Consider the following 21511-nt stretch of genomic DNA (forward strand, 5'->3'; position numbering starts at 1 on the left):
GGTGCCGTTGGGGAAGCAACTCTCGTCTCTGTGCTGTCTAGCTGTATCTGTGTCTCTTTCCTCCTGAGTCTGCTCAGGTCAGGCAGAATGGCATTTAGTGTTTGGTTTTGAGTAACGCATGTAATTTCATCCGCTGTGGTAATGGTGTAATGCTATTCATATATGCTGCGGTAGCGTTCGCCTCGCACCTGAGCTTAGAAGACTTCCTGATTGAATAAAAATGCATAGAAAACAAGAAAATACTTCCACTCTACATGAAATGAGCCATGTGCTATTTACAACTGAAATGAAAGTGTTGTATTAACACTGTAGCTCCCCTCTCCATTTCCTTGCATCTCTTTCCGTCCGTCTCTCTCCGTACCCTATCAGACTCTCCATTAACAGGGCTTTACTGGTATGGGAAACACATGTTTATATGGTTATATACCCTCTCTTAACACCCCCTACCTCTTCCTCCCTCTCTCCCTCTTTCCCTCTCTCCAGTCGGTTGCTGTATGACTTCTACACCTGTATCCCTCCTGACAAGCTGCAGAAGCACAAGGTGGCCTCCATGACAGAGATTGTCAGCAGCAAACTCTTCCAGAAGCAGGGTAAGACAGACTGACCAATCAGGTCCCTCCATGCTAGGCAACTGAGCAATGACTGACCTCCATGTTGACTACCATATGAGCAGCCAACCAATCACATGCCTTATCTAGTAAGATATTTCAACATTAGGCCTGTTTGGTTAGATCAAGGCCTGCCCACTATCAGATCAGATATAAGGGTTCTCTTAAAAACCTATTTGGGATAGGGGGCAGCATTTTCACATTCGGATGAAAAGCGTGCCCAGAGTAAACTGCCTGCTACTCAGGCCCAGAAGCTAATATATGCATACTAGTAGTATATTATGATGGAAAACACTCTGAAGTTTCTAAAACTGTTTGAATTATGTCTGTGACTATAACAGAACTCATATGGCAGGTGAAAACCTGAGAAAAATCTAACCAGGAAGTGGGAATTCTGAGGTTTGTAGTTTTTCAACTCATTGCCTTTCCAAGATACAGTGAAATGGGGTCATATTGCACTTCCTAAGGCTTCCACTAGATGTCAAAAGTCTTTAGAACCTTGTTTCAGGCTTCTACTGTGAAGGGGGAGCGAATAAGAGCTGTTTGACTAAGGGGCTTGGCAGAAGGCCATGAGCTAAATCATGCACGTGGCCGTGAGAGCGAGCTGCGTTCCTTTTCATTTCTAAAGACAAAGGAATTGTCCGGTTGGAACATTATTGAAGATTTATGATAAAAACATCCTAAAGATTGATTCTATACATCGTTGACATGTTTCTACGAACTGTAATATAACTTTTTGACTTTGTCTGGACTAAGTGCCTGCGCCTCGTGAATTTCGATTGGTGAACTAAACGCGCCAACAAAAAGGAGGTATTTGGACATAAATTATGGACTTTATCGAACAAAACAAACATTTATTGTGGGACTGGGATTCCTGGGACTGCATTCTGATGAAGATCTTCAAAGGTAAGTGAATATTTCTAAAGCTATTTCTGACTTTTACTGACTCCACAACATGGTGGGTATCTGTATGGCTTGTTTTTGTGTCTGAGCGCTGTACTCAGATTATTGCATGGTGTGCTTTTTCCGTAAAACTTTTTTGAAATCTGACACAGCGGTTGCATTAAGGAGAAGTATATCTTTAATTCTGTGCATAACACTTGTATATTTTATCAAAGTTTATTATGAGTATTTCTGTAAATTGATGTGGTTCTCTGCAAATTCACCGGATGTTTTCGAGGCAAAACATTATTGAACATAATACGCCAACTGAGATTTTTGGATATAAATATGAACTTTATTGAACAAAACATACATGTATTGTGTAACATGAAGTCCTATGAGTGCCATCTGATGAAGATCATCAAAGGTTAGTGATTAATTTTATCTCTATTTCTGCTTTTTTTGTGACTCTTCTCTTTGGCTAAAAAAATGGCTGTATGTTTTTTTGTGACTAGGCTCTGACCTAGCATAATCATATGGTGTGCTTTCACTGTAAAGCCTTTTTGAAATCGGACACGATGGGTAGATTAACAAGAAGTTAAGCTCTAATTTGGTGTATTGCACTTGTGAATGTATGAAAGTTAAATACTTCTACAAAATATATGTTTTTATTACTAGCCTTAATTAAGTACCCTACATCACCATTCAAACACACTACGGCCCACTTCACTCCCTCTCCTTCCCTCCACTCAGAGCCTATTACGAAGACCTAATTGGCCAGTAGTGATGTGATAAGTGGCCAATCCTCTCCCTCAGTAGCCCCCCCCCCCCCCCCCCCCAGTCTGATTGATGGAAACCTCTGGTGCTGCTGTTCTCTAATTGGCTCCTGATAAGTGGTCCGTTACCGAACCATCTCCACGGAGACAGACACGTCTGACATTTTGGCATCGTTGTCACAGCGCCCCGCTCCGCTGTTTGTTTTTAAACTGATATCGGAATGAATATGTTAAAGAGAGAGAGAGAGAGAGAGAGAGAGAGAGAGAGAGAGAGAGAGAGAGAGAGAGAGACCAGCAGCAGAAGAGGCTCATTGGTAGTTAGACAGACAGCTACCCCCCTCCCCTTCTTCCCTTATCACCCCCTTCCTCTCTCCTCCCTGTTCCCCGCTCCCTGGCCCGTCTTTGTCTCCGGGTGACAGATGTTGTTGTGTCTGGGATGTGTGTGTGTGTGTTATTTAGCTGGTTTGCGGTTGATGATTATCGATGTTGTTTTTGGACGACGTTGCTATGGGTGAGTCATCAGTCAGCCATGCCCGGTAGCTGGTATAGTTGGGGACGGGGACGGGGGGGTAGAGTTGTGGGGAGCTCAACATCGCGGAGTGGCATGGCCTGGACGCTTCTCCCGTATTGATCATGTTGGCGGTGATTGATTCCCCTAGGGGCTCCGAGCGCACCGCGGCCGATGGCCAACTGTCACTGTGCCCAGAGTCACTCTGCATTAACACAGAGAGGGGAGAGGGAGGGGAGAGAGAGGGGGAGAGAGGGAGTGAGAAAAGAGTAATGTCATGGGAGAGATGAGAGGAAATTGTTGATGGAGAGAGAGAGAGAGAGAGAGAGAGAGAGAGAGAGAGAGAGAGAGAGAGAGAGATTGACCTCTGCGTTTGTTAGCTGGATGGACGCACGCAAAGTTCATGTAGCTCATCAGCGTACCTCTGTCTCCCTCCGAGCCTGTCACTGGTCAGTTGTGACATTAATGAATCACCCTGTGTGACGATTCCTAACCCAATTCAAATGTTCCCTGTTCATCTGAAGTTCTTATCCATTTATTTAGTCATTCATACCGTCTCAACCCTGAGCCGTTAAATAAGGGCTGACTCATTGTAATTGAGATGTATTTGGTCTTGGGTTGTAGATGTGAGCCTGTTTGTGGGAGAGCATTTAGGCCAGTCAAATATGCAGGAGGGGAGTACATTTTATACCAGCTAATGGGTTCTGGTCTGACATCACTGCCTCCCAATACGTATCTACCTGTCTGAGTCCCAATACATGTTGAATCTGCCTGTCTGCCTCCCAATACATACTGAATCTCCCTGTCTACCTACCAATACATAGTGAATCTACTTGTCTGCCTCCCAATACATAGTGAATCTACCTGTCTTCCTCCCAATACAAATTGAATCTCCCTGTCTACCTACCAATACATAGTGAATCTCCCTGTCTACCTACCAATACATAGTGAATCTACCTGTCTGCCTCCCAATACATAGTGAATCTACCTGTCTGCCTCCCAATACATAGTGAATCTCCCTGTCTACCTACCAATACATAGTGAATCTCCCTGTCTACCTCCCAATACATAGTGAATCTACCTGTCTGCCTCCCAATACATAGTGAATCTACCTGTCTGCCTCCCAATACATGTTGAATCTGCGTGTCTACCTCCCAATACATAGTGAATCTACCTGTCTTCCTCCCAATACAAATTGAATCTCCCTGTCTACCTACCAATACATAGTGAATCTCCCTGTCTACCTCCCAATACATAGTGAATCTACCTGTCTGCCTCCCAATACATAGTGAATCTACCTGTCTGCCTCCCAATACATGTTGAATCTCCCTGTCTACCTCCCAATACATAGTGAATCTACCTGTCTGCCTCCCAATACATGTTGAATCTACCTGTCTACCTACCAATACATAGTTAATCTACCTGTCTGCTTCCCAATACATAGTGAATCTACCTGTCTGCAGTGAATGTTTGTGTGTGTTTGTGTGCCGGGGGGGGGGGGGGTGTCTATGTGTGTGTTCTTGATATTTGGTGTGTGTGTGATTTGTGTGTGTGTGTGTGTGTGTGTTTCTTGGACTGGTTGCCTCTGTCCTAGGGTTTATGACACAGGGTTGCATCCATGGACCATGTGTAACGTTTCAACGGATTGGATTTTTTCCCTCTAGATTAATTTGACATACGCTCCATGGATTAAGGAGCCTGGCAGGCACATACTGTACAAACACATGCGCACACACACACAAACGCACATGTCTGTCACAATGGCTAATCTGTTTCTGGTTGCCCAGAAACATTTATGAGAAGCAATAATGGCTCAATTTACACAAACTATAATTCCGTCAGACAATCAGTGTGACAGGTTGAACACATCAAAACCAGATGGGATGGTTGAAGAGAGGAACCATACTGGATGGGATGGTAGAAGAGAGGAACCATACTGGATGGGATGGTAGAAGAAAGTAAACCTACTGGATGGGATGGTAGAAGAGAGGAACCCTACTGGATGGGATGATAGAAGAGAGGAACCATACTGGATGGGATGGTAGAAGAGAGGAACCATACTGGATGGGATTGTAGAAGAAAGTAACCATACTGGATGGGATGGTAGAAGAAAGTAACCATACTGGATGGGATGGTAGAAGAAAGTAACCATACCGAATGGGATGGTAGAAGAAAGTAAACCTACTGGATGGGATGGTAGAAGAAAGTAACCATACTGGATGGGATGGTAAAGGAGAGTAACCGTACTGGATGGGATTGTAGAAGAAAGTAACCATACTGGATGGGATGGTAGAAGAAAGTAACCATACTGGATGGGATGGTAGAAGAAAGTAACCATACCGGATGGGATGGTAGAAGAAAGTAAACCTACTGGATGGGATGGTAGAAGAAAGTAACCATACTGGATGGGATGGTAAAGGAGAGTAACCGTACTGGATGGGATGGTAGAAGAAAGACACCATACTGGATGGGATGGTAGAAGAAAGACACCATACTGGATGGGATGGTAGAAGAAAGGAACCATACCGGATGGGATGGTAGAAGAAAGGAACCATACCGGATGGGATGGTAGAAGAAAGGAACCATACCGGATGGGATGGTAGAAGAACAGAACCATACCGGATGGGATGGTAGAAGAAAGGAACCATACCGGATGGGATGGTAGAAGAACAGAACCATACCGGATGGGATGGTAGAAGAAAGGAACCATACTGGATGGGATGGTAGAAGAAAGGAACCATACCGGATGGGATGGTAGAAGAAAGGAACCATACCGGATGGGATGGTAGAAGAAAGGAACCATACCGGATGGGATGGTAGAAGAACAGAACCATACCGGATGGGATGGTAGAAGAAAGGAACCATACCGGATGGGATGGTAGAAGAACAGAACCATACCGGATGGGATGGTAGAAGAAAGGAACCATACCGGATGGGATGGTAGAAGAAAGGAACCATACCGGATGGGATGGTAGGAGAAAGGAACGACAGATCAGGACAAGCAGAGACAATAAAAGAGTCCGTTGTTTATTTGTTTTCTTGCTCATTCTCTAAAGCAGGCCAGAGGGTTCAATCTAATCTGTGCGCTAACCCTTTTCTCTGTCTATCAGTCTGTGGGTGGAGGCCCTGTAGTAGGACTGTACCATTGAGGAGGCAGCAGCAGCAGATCTTGTCTTGCCCAGAGCGAGGCTTTTATTTGAAAGTGAGCGAAACATATAATATGTACAAAAGAAAATAACAAAACTGGTAATTGAAAAGACTAACTAAATCAAATAGATGTCTTTAAATGTCTTTAAATGTCTTCAGATGAAGTGACGGAGGACATTCTGACAATCGTTCGACCATCCATCTCTCTCTCCTTCCATCGCCAGCCCTCTGACCATACGGTTGCTACCCAGACCAACAATCAACATCGCATCCTAGTTTTAGACAGCAAATGAATGAGAGAGAATTTATCCAATATATTAAGTTGGGGTGAGACCATACATTTGTAATGCTTTTTAGTTTTGAGTAGATGATCACGTGGGTCTTTCTGATAACTCAATATGATTTCTGAAGATAGACAGTATTAACTGAGCTAGAGAACAGACAGTTATTCTACTTAGAGAGAGGCAAAGGACATTTACATTTACTCTCTTGTCCAGAGGGACTTACAGGAGTGACTTGATACATTTTCACACTTTTTCATATTGTTTCTACATATGTGTGCAGGTGTACAGTATGTGTATAAACTTGTATGTCTATGTCTGTATGAGACTGTGTATTTTATTCTATACATGAGTCATTTACACCCCAAACACACACAGCTGAACCTAGAAGCACATACTGTCTGATCTGTCTATACCCATCTTTGATTACTACTCTACACCCATCCCGAAAGCAACGATGAGTTACTATGGAAACTGTTGGGTTGGGTGGTGAGAGAGGTGGGGGGAGGGAGGTGGGAGAGGGGGGAGGGGGGAGAGGGGTGGAGGAAGAGAGGGAGGTGGGAGAGATGAGTGAGGGGGAGTAATGGAGAAGAGTAGATGGAGTTTTGTCATTTTGGGAAATGTCTCTCTGTCTGTCTGTTTCTCATTCTGTCTGTCTGTCTGTTTCTCATTCTGTCTGTCTGTCTGTCTGTCTGTCTGTCTGTCTGTCTGTCTGTCTGTCTGTCTGTCTGTCTGTCTGTCTGTCTGTCTGTTTCTCATTCTGTCTGTCTGTCTGTCTGTCTGTCTGTCTGTCTGTCTGTCTGTCCGTTGTTTGTTATTTTGGACAAGGCTATGTCTAAGGATCTGAGAGGAAGAGGACAGATACTGCGTACTGACGAGCCAAGGAGTGGACAGGGACAAATAAATCAATTTCTTCATCTATTCCTCTCTTAACTTGTCAATTAAACACATCAGTAGACATAATCAAATAAACAGACAATTAATGGATCAATACGCTTGGTATGCTGTTGAAAGAGAGACAGGCAGAGTGAGACGGCCGGACAGACTGAAACAGACAGACAGAGAAAGAGACAGACAGAGAGACAGACAGAGAGACAGACAGACAGACAGACAGACAGACAGACAGACAGACAGAGATGGCACAGAGAGATAGTAATAGTGATTTGGACTACCACCAGTCCTTTCCACCCCCTAGATGTAGCTGCTTGTTTCAGGACTGGCCTCCTCTATTACCTTCCCAATCTAACTCTGAGACAGGGATCCTAACCAACCAGTGAAAGAGAGAAAGAAGAGGAGGAGGAAGAGGGCTCTGATTTAGATGCCCGCCAGTAATTGGAATGTCACCTTATTACCATGCTAGATAGTTTATTGTGTTGGCTGGGACTCGGTGGCATGAAATGAAAAATGGAAAGTAGCTTTTCAGCTGGCTGCTGATTTATCATGGCTGTTTCCACTGCCTGCCAGCCAGGGATGGCTGTCCATTTCTATTCAATTAGACACACACACATACAGACATACACATACACACACACACACACACACACACACACACACACACACACACACACACACACACACACACACACACACACACACACACACACACACACACACACACACACACACACACACACACACTCAAATACATAAACAAAAGCTGAGATTATAGAGAGTAAACCGTTTTTAGAATGGAATAAAGATGAGTACTTCAGGCTGTGTGTGTGTGGGGGGGGGGGACTTGGTGGGTGAGAACATGTTAAACACCATTGTCTCCTCTAGCCAGAGTTTAGCATTTGACTTTCACTCACTCTGAGGCCCGCTTTTCACAGGCACAATACATCCTGCAGGGCACAGGCACGTGCATACGCACAAACAGGGTTGAAGTGGTCTGGTCTCGAAAATTGCTTGCTGGGTAATTTAGTTATTTTGTTCTTGGCTGGTACAGTAATACCCTCTCTCACTTCCTCACCCTCTCACCTTATCACCCTCTCACCTTATCACCCTTTCTCACTTCCTCACCCTCTGTCACCTCCTCACCTTCTCTCACCCTCTCAACTTCACGCCCTCTTTCTCCCACCTCATCACCCTCTCTCACCTCATCACCCTCTCTCACCTTCTCTCACCATCTCAACTTCTCACCCTCTTTCTCCTACCTCATCAGCCTCTCTCACCTTCTCAGCCTCTCTCACCTTCTCAGCCTCTCTCACCTTCTCAGCCTCTCTCACCTGCTCACCCTTTCACTTCTCACCCTCTCTCAACTCCTCACCCTCTCTCACCTCCGCACCCTCTCTCACCCTCTCAGCTTCTCTCCCTCTCACCTCATTTTAAGAAATATTGGCCCAGTCTATTTCATGGCCCAGTGATAGACTAGCGTCCTGTCCAGGCGGTGTTCTGCAAGCTACCTCACACTGCAGAAACAGGAGATAAATTCCTGCCCTTTGGGCCATCCTGGCTAACTTACTATTTCATATATCACCAGACAGGTGTGTTGTATTGTAACCACAATATGTTTGAGTAGAACTTGTGTAGGGGAGGAGTGGTTGGTTGGGTTTGGACATGTTTACATTAGAGGAGAGTCAATACAATGTCTTGTCTCTTATCTCTCACTGTTCACATAAACAGTAGCAAGGAGGAAGATCAACTTTCTCACTTTATCTTTGTTTATTTTCTCTTTCTCTGGATCACTGAGCTGTGTGCATCTCTTTGTCTGGATCCCTGAGCTGTGTGCATCTCTTTGTCTGGATCACTGAGCTGTGTGCATCTCTTTGTCTGGATCACTGAGCTGTGTGCATCTCTTTGTCTGGATCACTGAGCTGTGTGCATCTCTTTGTCTGGATCACTGAGCTGTGTGCATCTCTTTGTCTGGATCACTGAGCTGTGTGCATCTCTTTGTCTGGATCACTGAGCTGTGTGCATGTCTTTATCTGGATCACTGAGCTGTGTACAACTCATCTGGATCACTGAGATGTGTACATCTCCTTCTCTGGATCACTGAGCTGTGTGCATCTCTTTGTCTGGATCACTGAGCTGTGTGCATCTCTTTGTCTGGATCACTGAGCTGTGTGCATCTCTTTATCTGGATCACTGAGCTGTGTACAACTCATCTGGATCACTGAGATGTGTACATCTCCTTCTCTGGATCACTGAGCTGTGTGCATCTCTTTGTCTGGATCACTGAGCTGTGTGCATCTCCTTCTCTGGATCACTGAGCTGTGTACAACTCATCTGGATCACTGAGATGTGTACATCTCCTTCTCTGGATCACTGATCTGTGTACATCTCTTGGCAGTGTACTACTCTCTCTTTACTTTCCCCCTCCTCTAACTCCTCTTCTTCTCCCTCTTCCCTCCCCTCCCCTCCCCTAACTGCCAAGTCTCCTCTCCTCCCAATTTTCTCCCCTCCTCCCCATCCCCCTCTCCTCCTCCCTGTCCCCCCCCCCCTTTCCTCCCACCTTTCCTGTCTCTCTCAGTGCAGTGATTGAGTGCTACGTTTCCTGTCTCTCTCAGTGCAGTGATTGAGTGCTAGGTTTCCTGTCTCTCTCAGTGCAGTGATTGAGTGCTAGGTTAGACCCAGGCTATCTCAGCACGACTTGCCTGCTTGCTCTCTGTTAATAATGACTCTCCTCTGCCTAAATGAGCTTTTAATGTGCTTAGTCTACCTGCGGCTAGAGAGAGGGAGGGAAAGAAAGAAAGATTAAAGAATGGAGAGCATTGAGTTTGGTATTTGGTATTTTATTAGGATCCCCATTAGCTGTTGTAAAAGCAGCAGCTACTCTTCCAGGGGTCCACACAAAACATGAACCATGACATAATACAGAACATCAGTAGACAAGAACAGCTCAAGGACAGAACTACAGTTTAAATGGTCAGTGTGTGGTTGTGCAGTTTGAGAGACCCTGTTGTATATGTACGGTTGTTTGATCACCTGTGTGTGTGTGTGTGTGTGTGTGTGTGTGTGTGTGTGTGTGTGTGTGTGTGTGTGTGTGTGTGTGTGTGTGTGTGTGTGTGTGTGTGTGTGTGTGTGTGTGTGTGTGTGTGTGTCTGAGCGCGCGCGCGTGTGACTGGAACCTGACCAACCTGAATATGTGTTGTGTCCCTCAGAGTGCCGTGACATTCTTCTACCCATGATGCTTCGGGAGCTGAGTGGAGCGCTGAAGGACATGGGGGAGGGGCCTCATGACGAGCGGAGGAACAGCGTGGAGCTGCTCAACAACATCCTGGAGGTCCTGAGCAGAGACAATGTGGTGAGACACACACACAGCCTATCAGGACACAGCCTGTCAGGGCACAGCTTACTGCTTACCCATTTGAGCCTAGGTTTCTTCCTAGGTCCCTTCCTTCTAGGCAGTGGTGTAAAGTACTTAAGTAAAAATACTTTAAAATACTACTGACCTTTTACTTTTCTTTCACTTCATTCCTAAGGAAAATGATGTACTTTCTACTCCAGACATTTTCCCTGACACATGTTGCATGCTTAGCAGGACAGGAAAATGGTCCCTTGTCATCCACACTGCCTCTGATCTGGCAGACTCACTAAATACACATGATTCATTTGTAAAAGATGCCTTAGTGTTGGAGTGTGTCCCTGGCTGTCTGTAAAAAAATAAAAATTAATGGTGTCATCTTGTTTGCTTAGTATAAGGAATTTAAAGGGATTTCTACTTTTACTTCTGATACTTAAGTGCATTTTTAGCAATTGCATTGACTTTTGATACTGAAATATATTTAAAACCAGATACTTTTAGTCCAGTAATATTTTACTTGGTGACTTTCACTTTTACTTGAGTAATTTTCTATTCATGTATATTTACTTTTACACAAGTATGACAGTTGGGTACATTTTCCACCACTTCTTCAAGGGAGTTTCCTGACCACTGTGCTTTCTCTTGCATTGTGTGCACTTTAGGGTCTAGGTTGTGTTACTGTTACTGCATTGCATTGCGTGCACTTTAGGGTCTAGGTTGTGTTACTGTTACTGCATTGCATTGCGTGCACTTTAGGGTCTAGGTTGTGTTACTGTTACTGCATTGCATTGCTTGCACTTTAGGGTCTAGGTTGTGTTACTGTTACTGCATTGCATTGCTTGCACTTTAGGGTCTAGGTTGTGTTACTGTTACTGCATTGCATTGCGTGCACTTTAGGGTCTAGGTTGTGTTACTGTAAAGCACTTTGTGACTGCTGATGTTAAAAGGGCCTTTAAACATAAATGTGATTGATTGAAACTGACCACTCAGAAGGCTTCAGCGCTTACCAATCCCACACAGGGGACCGTAGTGAACAGCAGATTAATCACATACTACCTCACATCTATCCCCTTTTGGCTTCACACATTCACTGACTCACACATAGAAATAGGCACATAGGTATATTACCATGCCTGCCTGTACGCACGTATTCCTGCACACAAAGTGAATAACAAACTCTCATCAATATTCTACAAAGGCTTGTTAAAGGCTTGTCAAAGGCTTGTTAAAGGAGTGTCAAAGGCTTGTTAAAGGCTTGTCAAAGGCTTGTTAATAAAGGCTTGTTAAAGGCTTGTCAAAGGCTTGTTAAAAGGCTTGTTAAAGGCTTGTTAATAAAGGCTTGTCAAAGGCTTGTCAAAGGCTTGTTAAAGGCTTGTCAAAGGTTTGTTAATAAAGGCTTGTCAAAGGCTTGTTAATAAAGGCTTGTTAATAAAGGCTTGTTAATAAAGGCTTGTTAAAGGCTTGTTAAATGCTTGTCAAAGGTTTGTTAATAAAGGCTTGTCAAAGGCTTGTTAATAAAGGCTTGTTAATAAAGGCTTGTTAATAAAGACTTGTTAAAGGCACTTAAAAGGCTTGTTAATAAAGACTTGTTAAAGGCTTGTTAAAGGCTTGTTAATAAAGACTTGTTAAAGGCTTGTTAAAGGCTTGTTAAAGGCTTGTTAAAGGCTTGTTAATAAAGGCTTGTTAATAAAGGCTTGTTAAAGGCTTGTCAAATGCTTGTTAATAAAGGCTTGTTAAAGGCTTGTCAAAGGCTTGTCAAAGGCTTGTTAAAGGCTTGTTAATAAAGGCTTGTTAAAGGCTTGTAAAAGGCTTGTTAAAGGCTTGTTAATAAAGGCTTGTTAAAGGCTTGTTAAAGGCTTGTAAAAGGCGTGTTAAAGGCTTGTTAATAAAGGCTTGTTAAAGGCTTGTCAAAGGCTTGTTAAAGGCTTGTCAAAGGCTTGTTAATAAAGGCTTGTAAAAGGCGTGTTAAAGGCTTGTAAAAGGCTTGTTAAAGGCTTGTTAATAAAGGCTTGTTAAAGGCTTGTTAAAGGCTTGTTAAAGGCTTGTTAAAGGCTTGTAAAAGGCGTGTTAAAGGCTTGTTAATAAAGGCTTGTTAAAGGCTTGTTAAAGGCTTGTTAAAGGCTTGTAAAAGGCGTGTTAAAGGCTTGTTAATAAAGGCTTGTTAAAGGCTTGTTAAAGGCTTGTTGATAAAGGCTTGTTAAAGGCTTGTTAATAAAGGCTTGTTAATAAAGGCTTGTTAAAGGCTTGTTAATAAAGGCTTGTTAATAAAGGCTTGTTAATAAAGGCTTGTTAATAAAGGCTTGTCAAATAATTGTCAATAAAGGCTTGTTAATAAAGGCTTGTTAAAGGCTTGTTAATAAAGGCTCGTTAATAAAGGCTTGTTAATAAAGGCTTGTTAATAAAGGCTTGTTAATAAAGGCTTGTCAAAGGCTTGTTAATAAAGGCTTGTTAATAAAGGCTTGTTAATAAAGGCTTGTTAATAAAGGCTTGTTAATAAAGGCTTGTTAAAGGCTTGTTAATAAAGGCTTGTTAATAAAGGCTTGTTAAAGGCTTGTCAAAGGATTGTTAAAGGCTTGTTAAAGGCTTGTTAAAGGCTTGTAAAAGGCTTGTTAAAGGCTTGTTAATAAAGGCTTGTTAAAGGAGTGTCAAAGGCTTGTTAAAGGAGTGTCAAAGGCTTGTTAAAGGCTTGTTAAAGGCTTGTTAAAGGAGTGTCAAAGGTTTGTTAAAGGAGTGTCAAAGGCTTGTTAAAGGATTGTCAAAGGATTGTTAATAAAGGCTTGTCAAAGGCTTGTTAATAAAGGCTTGTTAAAGGCTTGTTAATAAAGGCTTGTTAAAGGAGTGTCAAAGGCTTGTTAAAGGCTTGTTAATAAAGGCTTGTTAAAGGAGTGTCAAAGGCTTGTTAATAAAGGCTTGTTAATAAAGGCTTGTTAAAGGCTTGTTAATAAAGGCTTGTCAAAGGCTTGTTAAAGGCTTGTTAAAGGCTTGTTAATAAAGGCTTGTCAAAGGCATGTTAAAGGCTTGTTAAAGGCTTGTTAAAGGCTTGTCAAAGGCTTGTTAAAGGCTTGTTAATAAAGGCTTGTTAAAGGCTTGTTAAAGGCTTGTTAAAGGCTTGTTAAAGGCTTGTCAAAGGCTTGTCAAAGGCTTGTTAAAGGCTTGTTAATAAAGGCTTGTCAAAGGCTTGTTAAAGGCTTGTTAAAGGCTTGTTAAAGGCTTGTCAAAGGCTTGTTAAAGGCTTGTTAATAAAGGCTTGTCAAAGGCTTGTTAAAGGCTTGTTAAAGGCTTGTTAAAGGCTTGTCAAAGGCTTGTTAATAAAGGCTTGTTAAAGGCTTGTTAAAGGCTTGTCAAAGGCTTGTTAAAGGCTTGTTAAAGGCTTGTTAAAGGCTTGTTAAAGGCTTGTTAAAGGCTTGTTAAAAGGCTTGTCCAAGGCTTGTTAAAGGCTTGTTAATAAAGGCTTGTCAAAGGCTTGTTAAAGGCTTGTTAAAGACTTGTTAAAGGCTTGTCAAAGGCTTGTTAATAAAGGCTTGTTAAAGGCTTGTAAAAGGCTTGTTAATAAAGGCTTGTTAAAGGCTTGTTAAAGGCTTGTCAAAGGCTTGTTAAAGGCTTGTTAAAGGCTTGTTAAAAGGCTTGTCCAAGGCTTGTAAAAGGCTTGTTAATAAAGGCTTGTCAAAGGCTTGTTAAAGGCTTGTCAAAGGCTTGTTAAAGGCTTGTTAAAGGCTTGTTAAAGGCTTGTTAAAATGTATTGATCATTTTCGTCAACATCGACTGAATTGCAGAGCGCCAAATGCAAATTATTATTTTTTATTTATTTTATTTTCATGAAATCACAAGTGCAATATAGCAAAACATAGCTTAGCTTGTTGTTAATCCACCTGCCGTGTCAGATTTCAAAAAAGTTTTTCGGCGAAAGCATTCCAAGCGTTTATCTAAGGACATCTCTCTCAGCAGACAAAACATTACAAACAGCTAGCAGCCAAGTAGATTGGTCACGAAAGTCAGAAAAGCAATAAAATGAATTGCTTACCTTTGATGATCTTCGGATGTTTGTACTGACGAGACTCCCAGTTACACAATAAATGTTCATTTTGTCAAAGGCTTGTCAAAGGCTTGTTAAAGGCTTGTCAAAAGCTTGTCAAAGGCTAGTTAAAGCAATTTGTTGACAGAATAGAACCACAGAACCTTTGAAGTGAAGTTATGCCTCTGTTTCCCTCATTGCTTAGGCAATGTAAACATATGTTTCGCATGCCAATAAAGCCCCTTAAATTGAAATGTAATTGAGAGAGAGAGAGAGAGAGAGAGAGAGAGAGAGAGAGAGAGAATGAACAAATAAGTTGTGATGAAGAACAGTGACTTAGCTAGAAACAAAGAGGGAGACTGACATAAAAATGGAAATTGAATAACAGGGCAAAACAGCCAGCCAGACACAGGCAGGGACACAGACAGGGACACAGGCAGACAGGCAGACAGACAGACAGACAGACAGACAGACAGACAGACAGACAGACAGACAGACAGACAGACATACAGACAGACATACATAGAGACAGAGGTAGACAGAGACAGACAGAGGTAGAGACAGACAGACAAAGAGGTAGAGACAGAGACAGACAGACCGAGACAGACAGACAGACAGACAGACAGACAGACAGACAGACAGACAGACAGACAGTAGAGACAGAGACAGACAGAGGTAGAGACAGACAGACAAAGAGGTAGAGACAGAGACAGACCGAGACAGACAGACAGACAGACAGACAGACAGACAGACAGACAGACAGACAGACAGACAGACAGACAGAGGTAAACAGACAGTGACAGATAGATAGAGACAGAGTCCGAGACAGAGGTGGAGACAGAGACAGACAGAGGTGGAGACAGACAGACAGAGGTGGAGACAGAGACAGACAGAGACAGAGACAGAGGTGGAGACAGAGACAGACAGAGGTAGAGACAGAGACAGACAGACAGAGGTAGAGGTGGAGACAGACAGACCGAGATAGAAAGACAGGTACAGACAGAGACAGATGGAGGTAGAGACAGACATACAGAGGTGGAGACAAACAGACAGAGGTGGAGACAGAGACAGACAGAGGTGGAGACAGAGACAGACAGAGGTAGAGACAGAGACAGACAGACAGAGGTAGAGGTAGAGACAGACAGACCGAGATAGAAAGACAGGTACAGACAGAGACAGATGGAGGTAGAGACAGACATACAGAGGTGGAGACAAACAGACAGAGGTGGAGACAAACAGACAGAGGTGGAGACAGACATACAGAGGTGGAGACAAACAGACAGAGGTGGAGACAAACAGACAGAGGTGGAGACAAACAGACAGAGGTGGAGACAGACATACAGAGGTGGAGAGAAACAGACATAGGTGTAGACAAACAGACAGAGGTGGAGACAAACAGACAGAGAGGTAGAGACAGACAGACCGAGATAGCAAGAAAGGTAGAGACAAACAGACAGAGATGGAGACAAACAGACAGAGGTGGAGACAGACATACAGAGGTGGAGACAGACATACAGAGGTAGAGACAGACATACAGAGATGGAGACAGACATACAGAGGTAGAGACAGACATACAGAGGTGGAGACAGACATACAGAGGTGGAGACAAACATACAGAGGTGGAGACAAACAGACAGAGGTGGAGAAAAACAGACAGAGGTGGAGACAAACAGACAGAGGTGGAGACAAACAGACAGAGGTGGAGACAGACATACAGAGGTAGAGACAGACATACAGAGGTGGAGACAAACATATAGAGGTGGAGACAAACAGACAGAGGTGGAGACAAACAGACAGAGGTGGAGACAGACATACAGAGGTGGAGACAAACAGACAGAGGTGGAGACAAACAGACAGAGAGATAGAGACAGACAGACCGAGATAGAAAGAAAGGTAGAGACAAACAGACAGAGGTGGAGACAAACATACAGAGGTAGAGACAGACCTACAGAGGTGGAGACAGACATACAGAGGTAGAGACAGACATACAGAGGTGGAGACAAACATACAGAGGTGGAGACAAACAGACAGAGGTGGAGACAAACAGACAGAGGTGGAGACAAACAGACAGAGGTGGAGACAGACATTCAGAGGTGGAGACAAACAGACAGAGGTGGAGGCATTCATACAGAGGTGGAGACAGACATACAGAGGTGGAGACAAACAGACAGAGGTGGAGACAGACAGACAGAGGTGGAGACAGAGACAGACAGAGGTGGAGACAGACAGACAGAGGTGGAGACAGACAGACAGAGTGGAGACAGACAGACAGAGGTGGAGACAGACAGACTGAGGTGGAGACAGACAGACTGAGGTGGAGACAGACAGACTGAGGTGGAGACAGACAGACAGAGGTGGAGACAGACAGGTACAGACATAGGTACAGACACAGACAGACAGTGGTGGAGACAGACAGACAGACGTAGAGACTGAGACAGACAGAGGTGGAGACAGACAGACTGAGGTGGAGACAGACAGACTGAGGTGGAGACAGACAGACTGAGGTGGAGACAGACAGACAGAGGTGGAGACAGACAGGTACAGACATAGGTACAGACACAGACAGACAGTGGTGGAGACAGACAGACAGACGTAGAGACTGAGACAGACAGAGGTGGAGACAGACAGACAGAGGTGGAGACAGACAGACAGAGGTGGAGACAGACAGACAGAGGTGGAGACAGACAGACTGAGGTGGAGACAGACAGACTGAGGTGGAGACAGACAGACAGAGGTGGAGACAGACAGGTACAGACATAGGTACAGACACAGACAGACAGTGGTGGAGACAGACAGACAGACGTAGAGACTGAGACAGACAGAGGTGGAGACAGACAGACAGAGGTGGAGACAGACAGACAGAGGTGGAGACAGACAGACAGACAGAGTTGGAGACAGAGCCAGACAGCGACAGAGACAGGCAGAGTTGGAGACAGAGACAGGCAGAGTTGGAGACAGAGACAGACAGAGGTGGAGACAGAGCCAAACAGAGGTAGAGACAGAGACAGACAGAGGTGGAGACGGAGACAGACAGAGGTGGAGACAGAGCCAGATAGAGGTGGAGACAGAGACAGACAGAGGTGGAGACAGAGACAGACAGAGGTGGAGACAGAGACATGCAGAGTTGGAGACAGAGACAGACAGAGGTGGAGACAGACAGACAGACAGACAGAGGTGGAGACAGACAGACAGAGGTGGAGACAGAGACAGATAGAGGTGTAGACAGAGACAGACAGAGGTGGAGACAGAGACAGACAGAGGTGGAGACAGAGACAGACAGAGGTGGAGACAGACAGACAGACAGACAGACAGAGGTGGAGACAGACAGACAGAGGTGGAGACAGACAGACAGAGGTGGAGACAGAGACAGACAGAGGTGGAGACAGACAGACAGACAGAGGTGGAGACAGACAGACAGAGGTGGAGACAAACAGACAGAGGTGGAGACAAACAGACAGAGGTGGAGACAGACATTCAGAGGTGGAGACAAACAGACAGAGGTGGAGGCAGACATACAGAGGTGGAGACAGACATACAGAGGTGGAGACAAACAGACAGAGGTGGAGACAGACAGACAGAGGTGGAGACAGAGACAGACAGAGGTGGAGACAGACAGACAGAGGTGGAGACAGACAGACAGAGGTGGAGACAGACAGACAGAGGTGGAGACAGACAGACTGAGGTGGAGACAGACAGACTGAGGTGGAGACAGACAGACTGAGGTGGAGACAGACAGACAGAGGTGGAGACAGACAGGTACAGACATAGGTACAGACACAGACAGACAGTGGTGGAGACAGACAGACAGACGTAGAGACTGAGACAGACAGAGGTGGAGACAGACAGACTGAGGTGGAGACAGACAGACTGAGGTGGAGACAGACAGACTGAGGTGGAGACAGACAGACTGAGGTGGAGACAGACAGACAGAGGTGGAGACAGACAGGTACAGACATAGGTACAGACACAGACAGACAGTGGTGGAGACAGACAGACAGACGTAGAGACTGAGACAGACAGAGGTGGAGACAGACAGACAGAGGTGGAGACAGACAGACAGAGGTGGAGACAGACAGACAGACAGAGGTGGAGACAGACAGACTGAGGTGGAGACAGACAGACTGAGGTGGAGACAGACAGACAGAGGTGGAGACAGACAGGTACAGACATAGGTACAGACACAGACAGACAGTGGTGGAGACAGACAGACAGACGTAGAGACTGAGACAGACAGAGGTGGAGACAGACAGACAGAGGTGGAGACAGACAGACAGAGGTGGAGACAGACAGACAGACAGAGTTGGAGACAGAGCCAGACAGCGACAGAGACAGGCAGAGTTGGAGACAGAGACAGGCAGAGTTGGAGACAGAGACAGACAGAGGTGGAGACAGAGCCAAACAGAGGTAGAGACAGAGACAGACAGAGGTGGAGACGGAGACAGACAGAGGTGGAGACAGAGCCAGATAGAGGTGGAGACAGAGACAGACAGAGGTGGAGACAGAGACAGACAGAGGTGGAGACAGAGACATGCAGAGTTGGAGACAGAGACAGACAGAGGTGGAGACAGACAGACAGACAGAGGTGGAGACAGACAGACAGAGGTGGAGACAGAGACAGATAGAGGTGTAGACAGAGACAGACAGAGGTGGAGACAGAGACAGACAGAGGTGGAGACAGAGACAGACAGAGGTGGAGACAGACAGACAGACAGACAGAGGTGGAGACAGACAGACAGAGGTGGAGACAGACAGACAGAGGTGGAGACAGAGACAGACAGAGGTGGAGACAGACAGACAGACAGAGGTGGAGACAGACAGACAGAGGTGGAGACCGACAGACAGAGGTGGAGACCGACAGACAGAGGTGGAGACAGACAGGCAGAGGTTGAGACAGACAGACAGAGGTGGAGACAGGTGGAGGCAGCCTATAGATCTCTGGTCTGTGTGTACTGTATTTCTGTCTCTAGTAGTTTAATATACTGTCTGAATCCTCTGAAAGTCTTGGTGAGTCCCTAACTGACGTTGGTGCTCTTTAAGAGAGCTTTACAACATGTGGACTGATTATTGTTCTGCCAATATGACATCTCCCAATCCAGTGTATCAACACTCAGATTACACATAAATCTATCTGCCTGGCAAAGGCAAGACAAAAAGAGCAAATATGAAGGATTTGATGTGAGAGAATATTATAGATGGAAGGGGGAGAAACAAGGAAGGCTGAAGAGTGACCTCACAGATAAAAAGAAAAACAACTAGCAGGGAGATGCATGGGGAAGAGAAAGATGAGGGAGGAGAGAGAAGGAATGGAGAGATGGCGGGAAAGAGAAGGAGGAGAGACACGGTATAGAGAGAGAGGAGAGAGTGAGGGAGAGAGGAGGTATAGAGAGAGAGAGAGAGAGAGAGAGAGAGAGAGAGAGAGAGAGAGAGAGAGAGAGAGAGAGAGAGAGAGAGAGAGAGAGAGAGATGTTTACTGTTAATTTTTGTTGTTTTTCACTTTATATTTTCACTTTGTATGTTGTCTACCTCACTTGCTTTGGCAATGTTAACACATGAGAGGAGGAGAGGTATAGAGAGAGGAGGTATAGTGAGGGAGAGAGAGAGGGAGAGAGAGAGAGAGAGAGAGAGAGGAGAGAGAGGGAGGAGAGAGAGAGAGAGGGGAGAGAGAGAGAGAGAGAGAGAGAGAGGAGAGAGAGGGGTGAGAGAGAGGGAGAGAGGAGGTATAGAGAGAGAGAGAGATAGAGAGAGAGAGAGAGAGAGAGAGAGAGAGAGAGAGAGGGAGAGAGGAGGTATAGTGAGGGAGAGAGAGAGGGAGAGAGAGAGAGAGAGAGAGAGGAGAGAGAGAGAGAGGGAGAGAGAGAGAGAGAGAGAGAGAGAGAGAGAGAGAGAGAGAGAGAGAGAGAGAGAGAGAGAGAGAGAGAGAGAGAGGGGAGAGAGAGAGGGAGGAGAGAGAGAGGGAGGAGAGAGAGAGGGAGAGAGGAGGTATAGAGAGAGAGAGAGAGAGAGAGAGAGAGAGTGAGAGAGAGAGAGAGAGAGGGGAGAGAGAAGGGGTTTGCATAGTTCTTCATGCCCCATTTCACTTCACTCACAGTCTCTTTCCCTCTCTGTCTCCTGCCTCTCTCTCTCTCCTGTCCTCCCTCTCTCCTCTCCTCCTCTAGACGCTCCCACACTGTGCTGCAGACTGAGTGATTGCCGTGGGGATGTAGAGTGTACCTGATTAAGTTGTCACGCCAAACATGTCTTTGAACTAGAGAGGGGAGAGACAGATACAGATGTCCTGGGGAATAGCACAGTGTGTGTGTGTGTGTCTGTGTGTGTTTAGGAGGAGTTGTGAGAGAGAGTTTATTTGAGGTAGAGGGAGCACTGTGTGACTCTGATCTGATTTAGCGAGGCGAGGGTGTCTGTCTGTGTGTGTGTGTGTGTGTGTGTGTGTGTGTGTGTGTGTGTGTGTGTGTGTGTGTGTGTGTGTGTGTGTGTGTGTGTGTGTGTGTGTGCTTGTCAAGGTGAGTTTGGGTTTGGGAGAGAGATATGATACAAAAACGATGCAGAAATGTCTTATTTAAAGTCATTCAGACATAGGAACAACTGCTTCACTGCACTATGACATCTGTTTGTGTGTGATGACACATCCACTCTGCTCTGTTTACCTTGACGGTATCCAGTGACCAATTTCAGAATTTAATTTAATCATGTCTGCCTGCCTCAAATCAATCCCTTTAAATCACGTACCAACATGACCGATACACACAGACACACAGACACACACACACACACACACACACACACACACACACACACACACACACACACACACACACACACACACACACACACACACACACTCTTTTCACACATATACACACTGTTGATATGGCTCTAAATACGGTAGCTTGGGTATAATTCCCACTGACAGTTTTCAAAGTCTAGAGAACAACACAAGGCTTTAGATAGGGCTTGTCTCAAGGTACTGTAAATAAGCTGAACAGCCACACAGTCAGGGTCATTACAAGGTAACGTACTGGAGGACACAGCAGATGTTTTCCTGGATAGAGTAGCT

The 21511-nt window shown here is 45.0% G+C and overlaps 1 protein-coding gene across 2 annotated transcripts in view; it reads left to right on the plus strand.

The window, feature by feature from the left end:
- Nucleotides 1-21511, plus strand: part of LOC139391188 (dedicator of cytokinesis protein 2-like) — a 140919-nt gene that overhangs the window by 46619 nt on the left and 72789 nt on the right. For both annotated transcript variants that reach the window (XM_071138779.1, XM_071138778.1), the window contains exons 24-25: nt 484-590; nt 10303-10445. In XM_071138779.1, the coding sequence (XP_070994880.1) occupies nt 484-590; nt 10303-10445 (250 nt within the window). The remainder of the gene's footprint in view (nt 1-483; nt 591-10302; nt 10446-21511) is intronic.

Source organism: Oncorhynchus clarkii, chromosome 31, assembly GCF_045791955.1.
Source record: "Oncorhynchus clarkii lewisi isolate Uvic-CL-2024 chromosome 31, UVic_Ocla_1.0, whole genome shotgun sequence".
NCBI classification, from domain to species: Eukaryota; Metazoa; Chordata; class Actinopteri; order Salmoniformes; family Salmonidae; genus Oncorhynchus; species Oncorhynchus clarkii.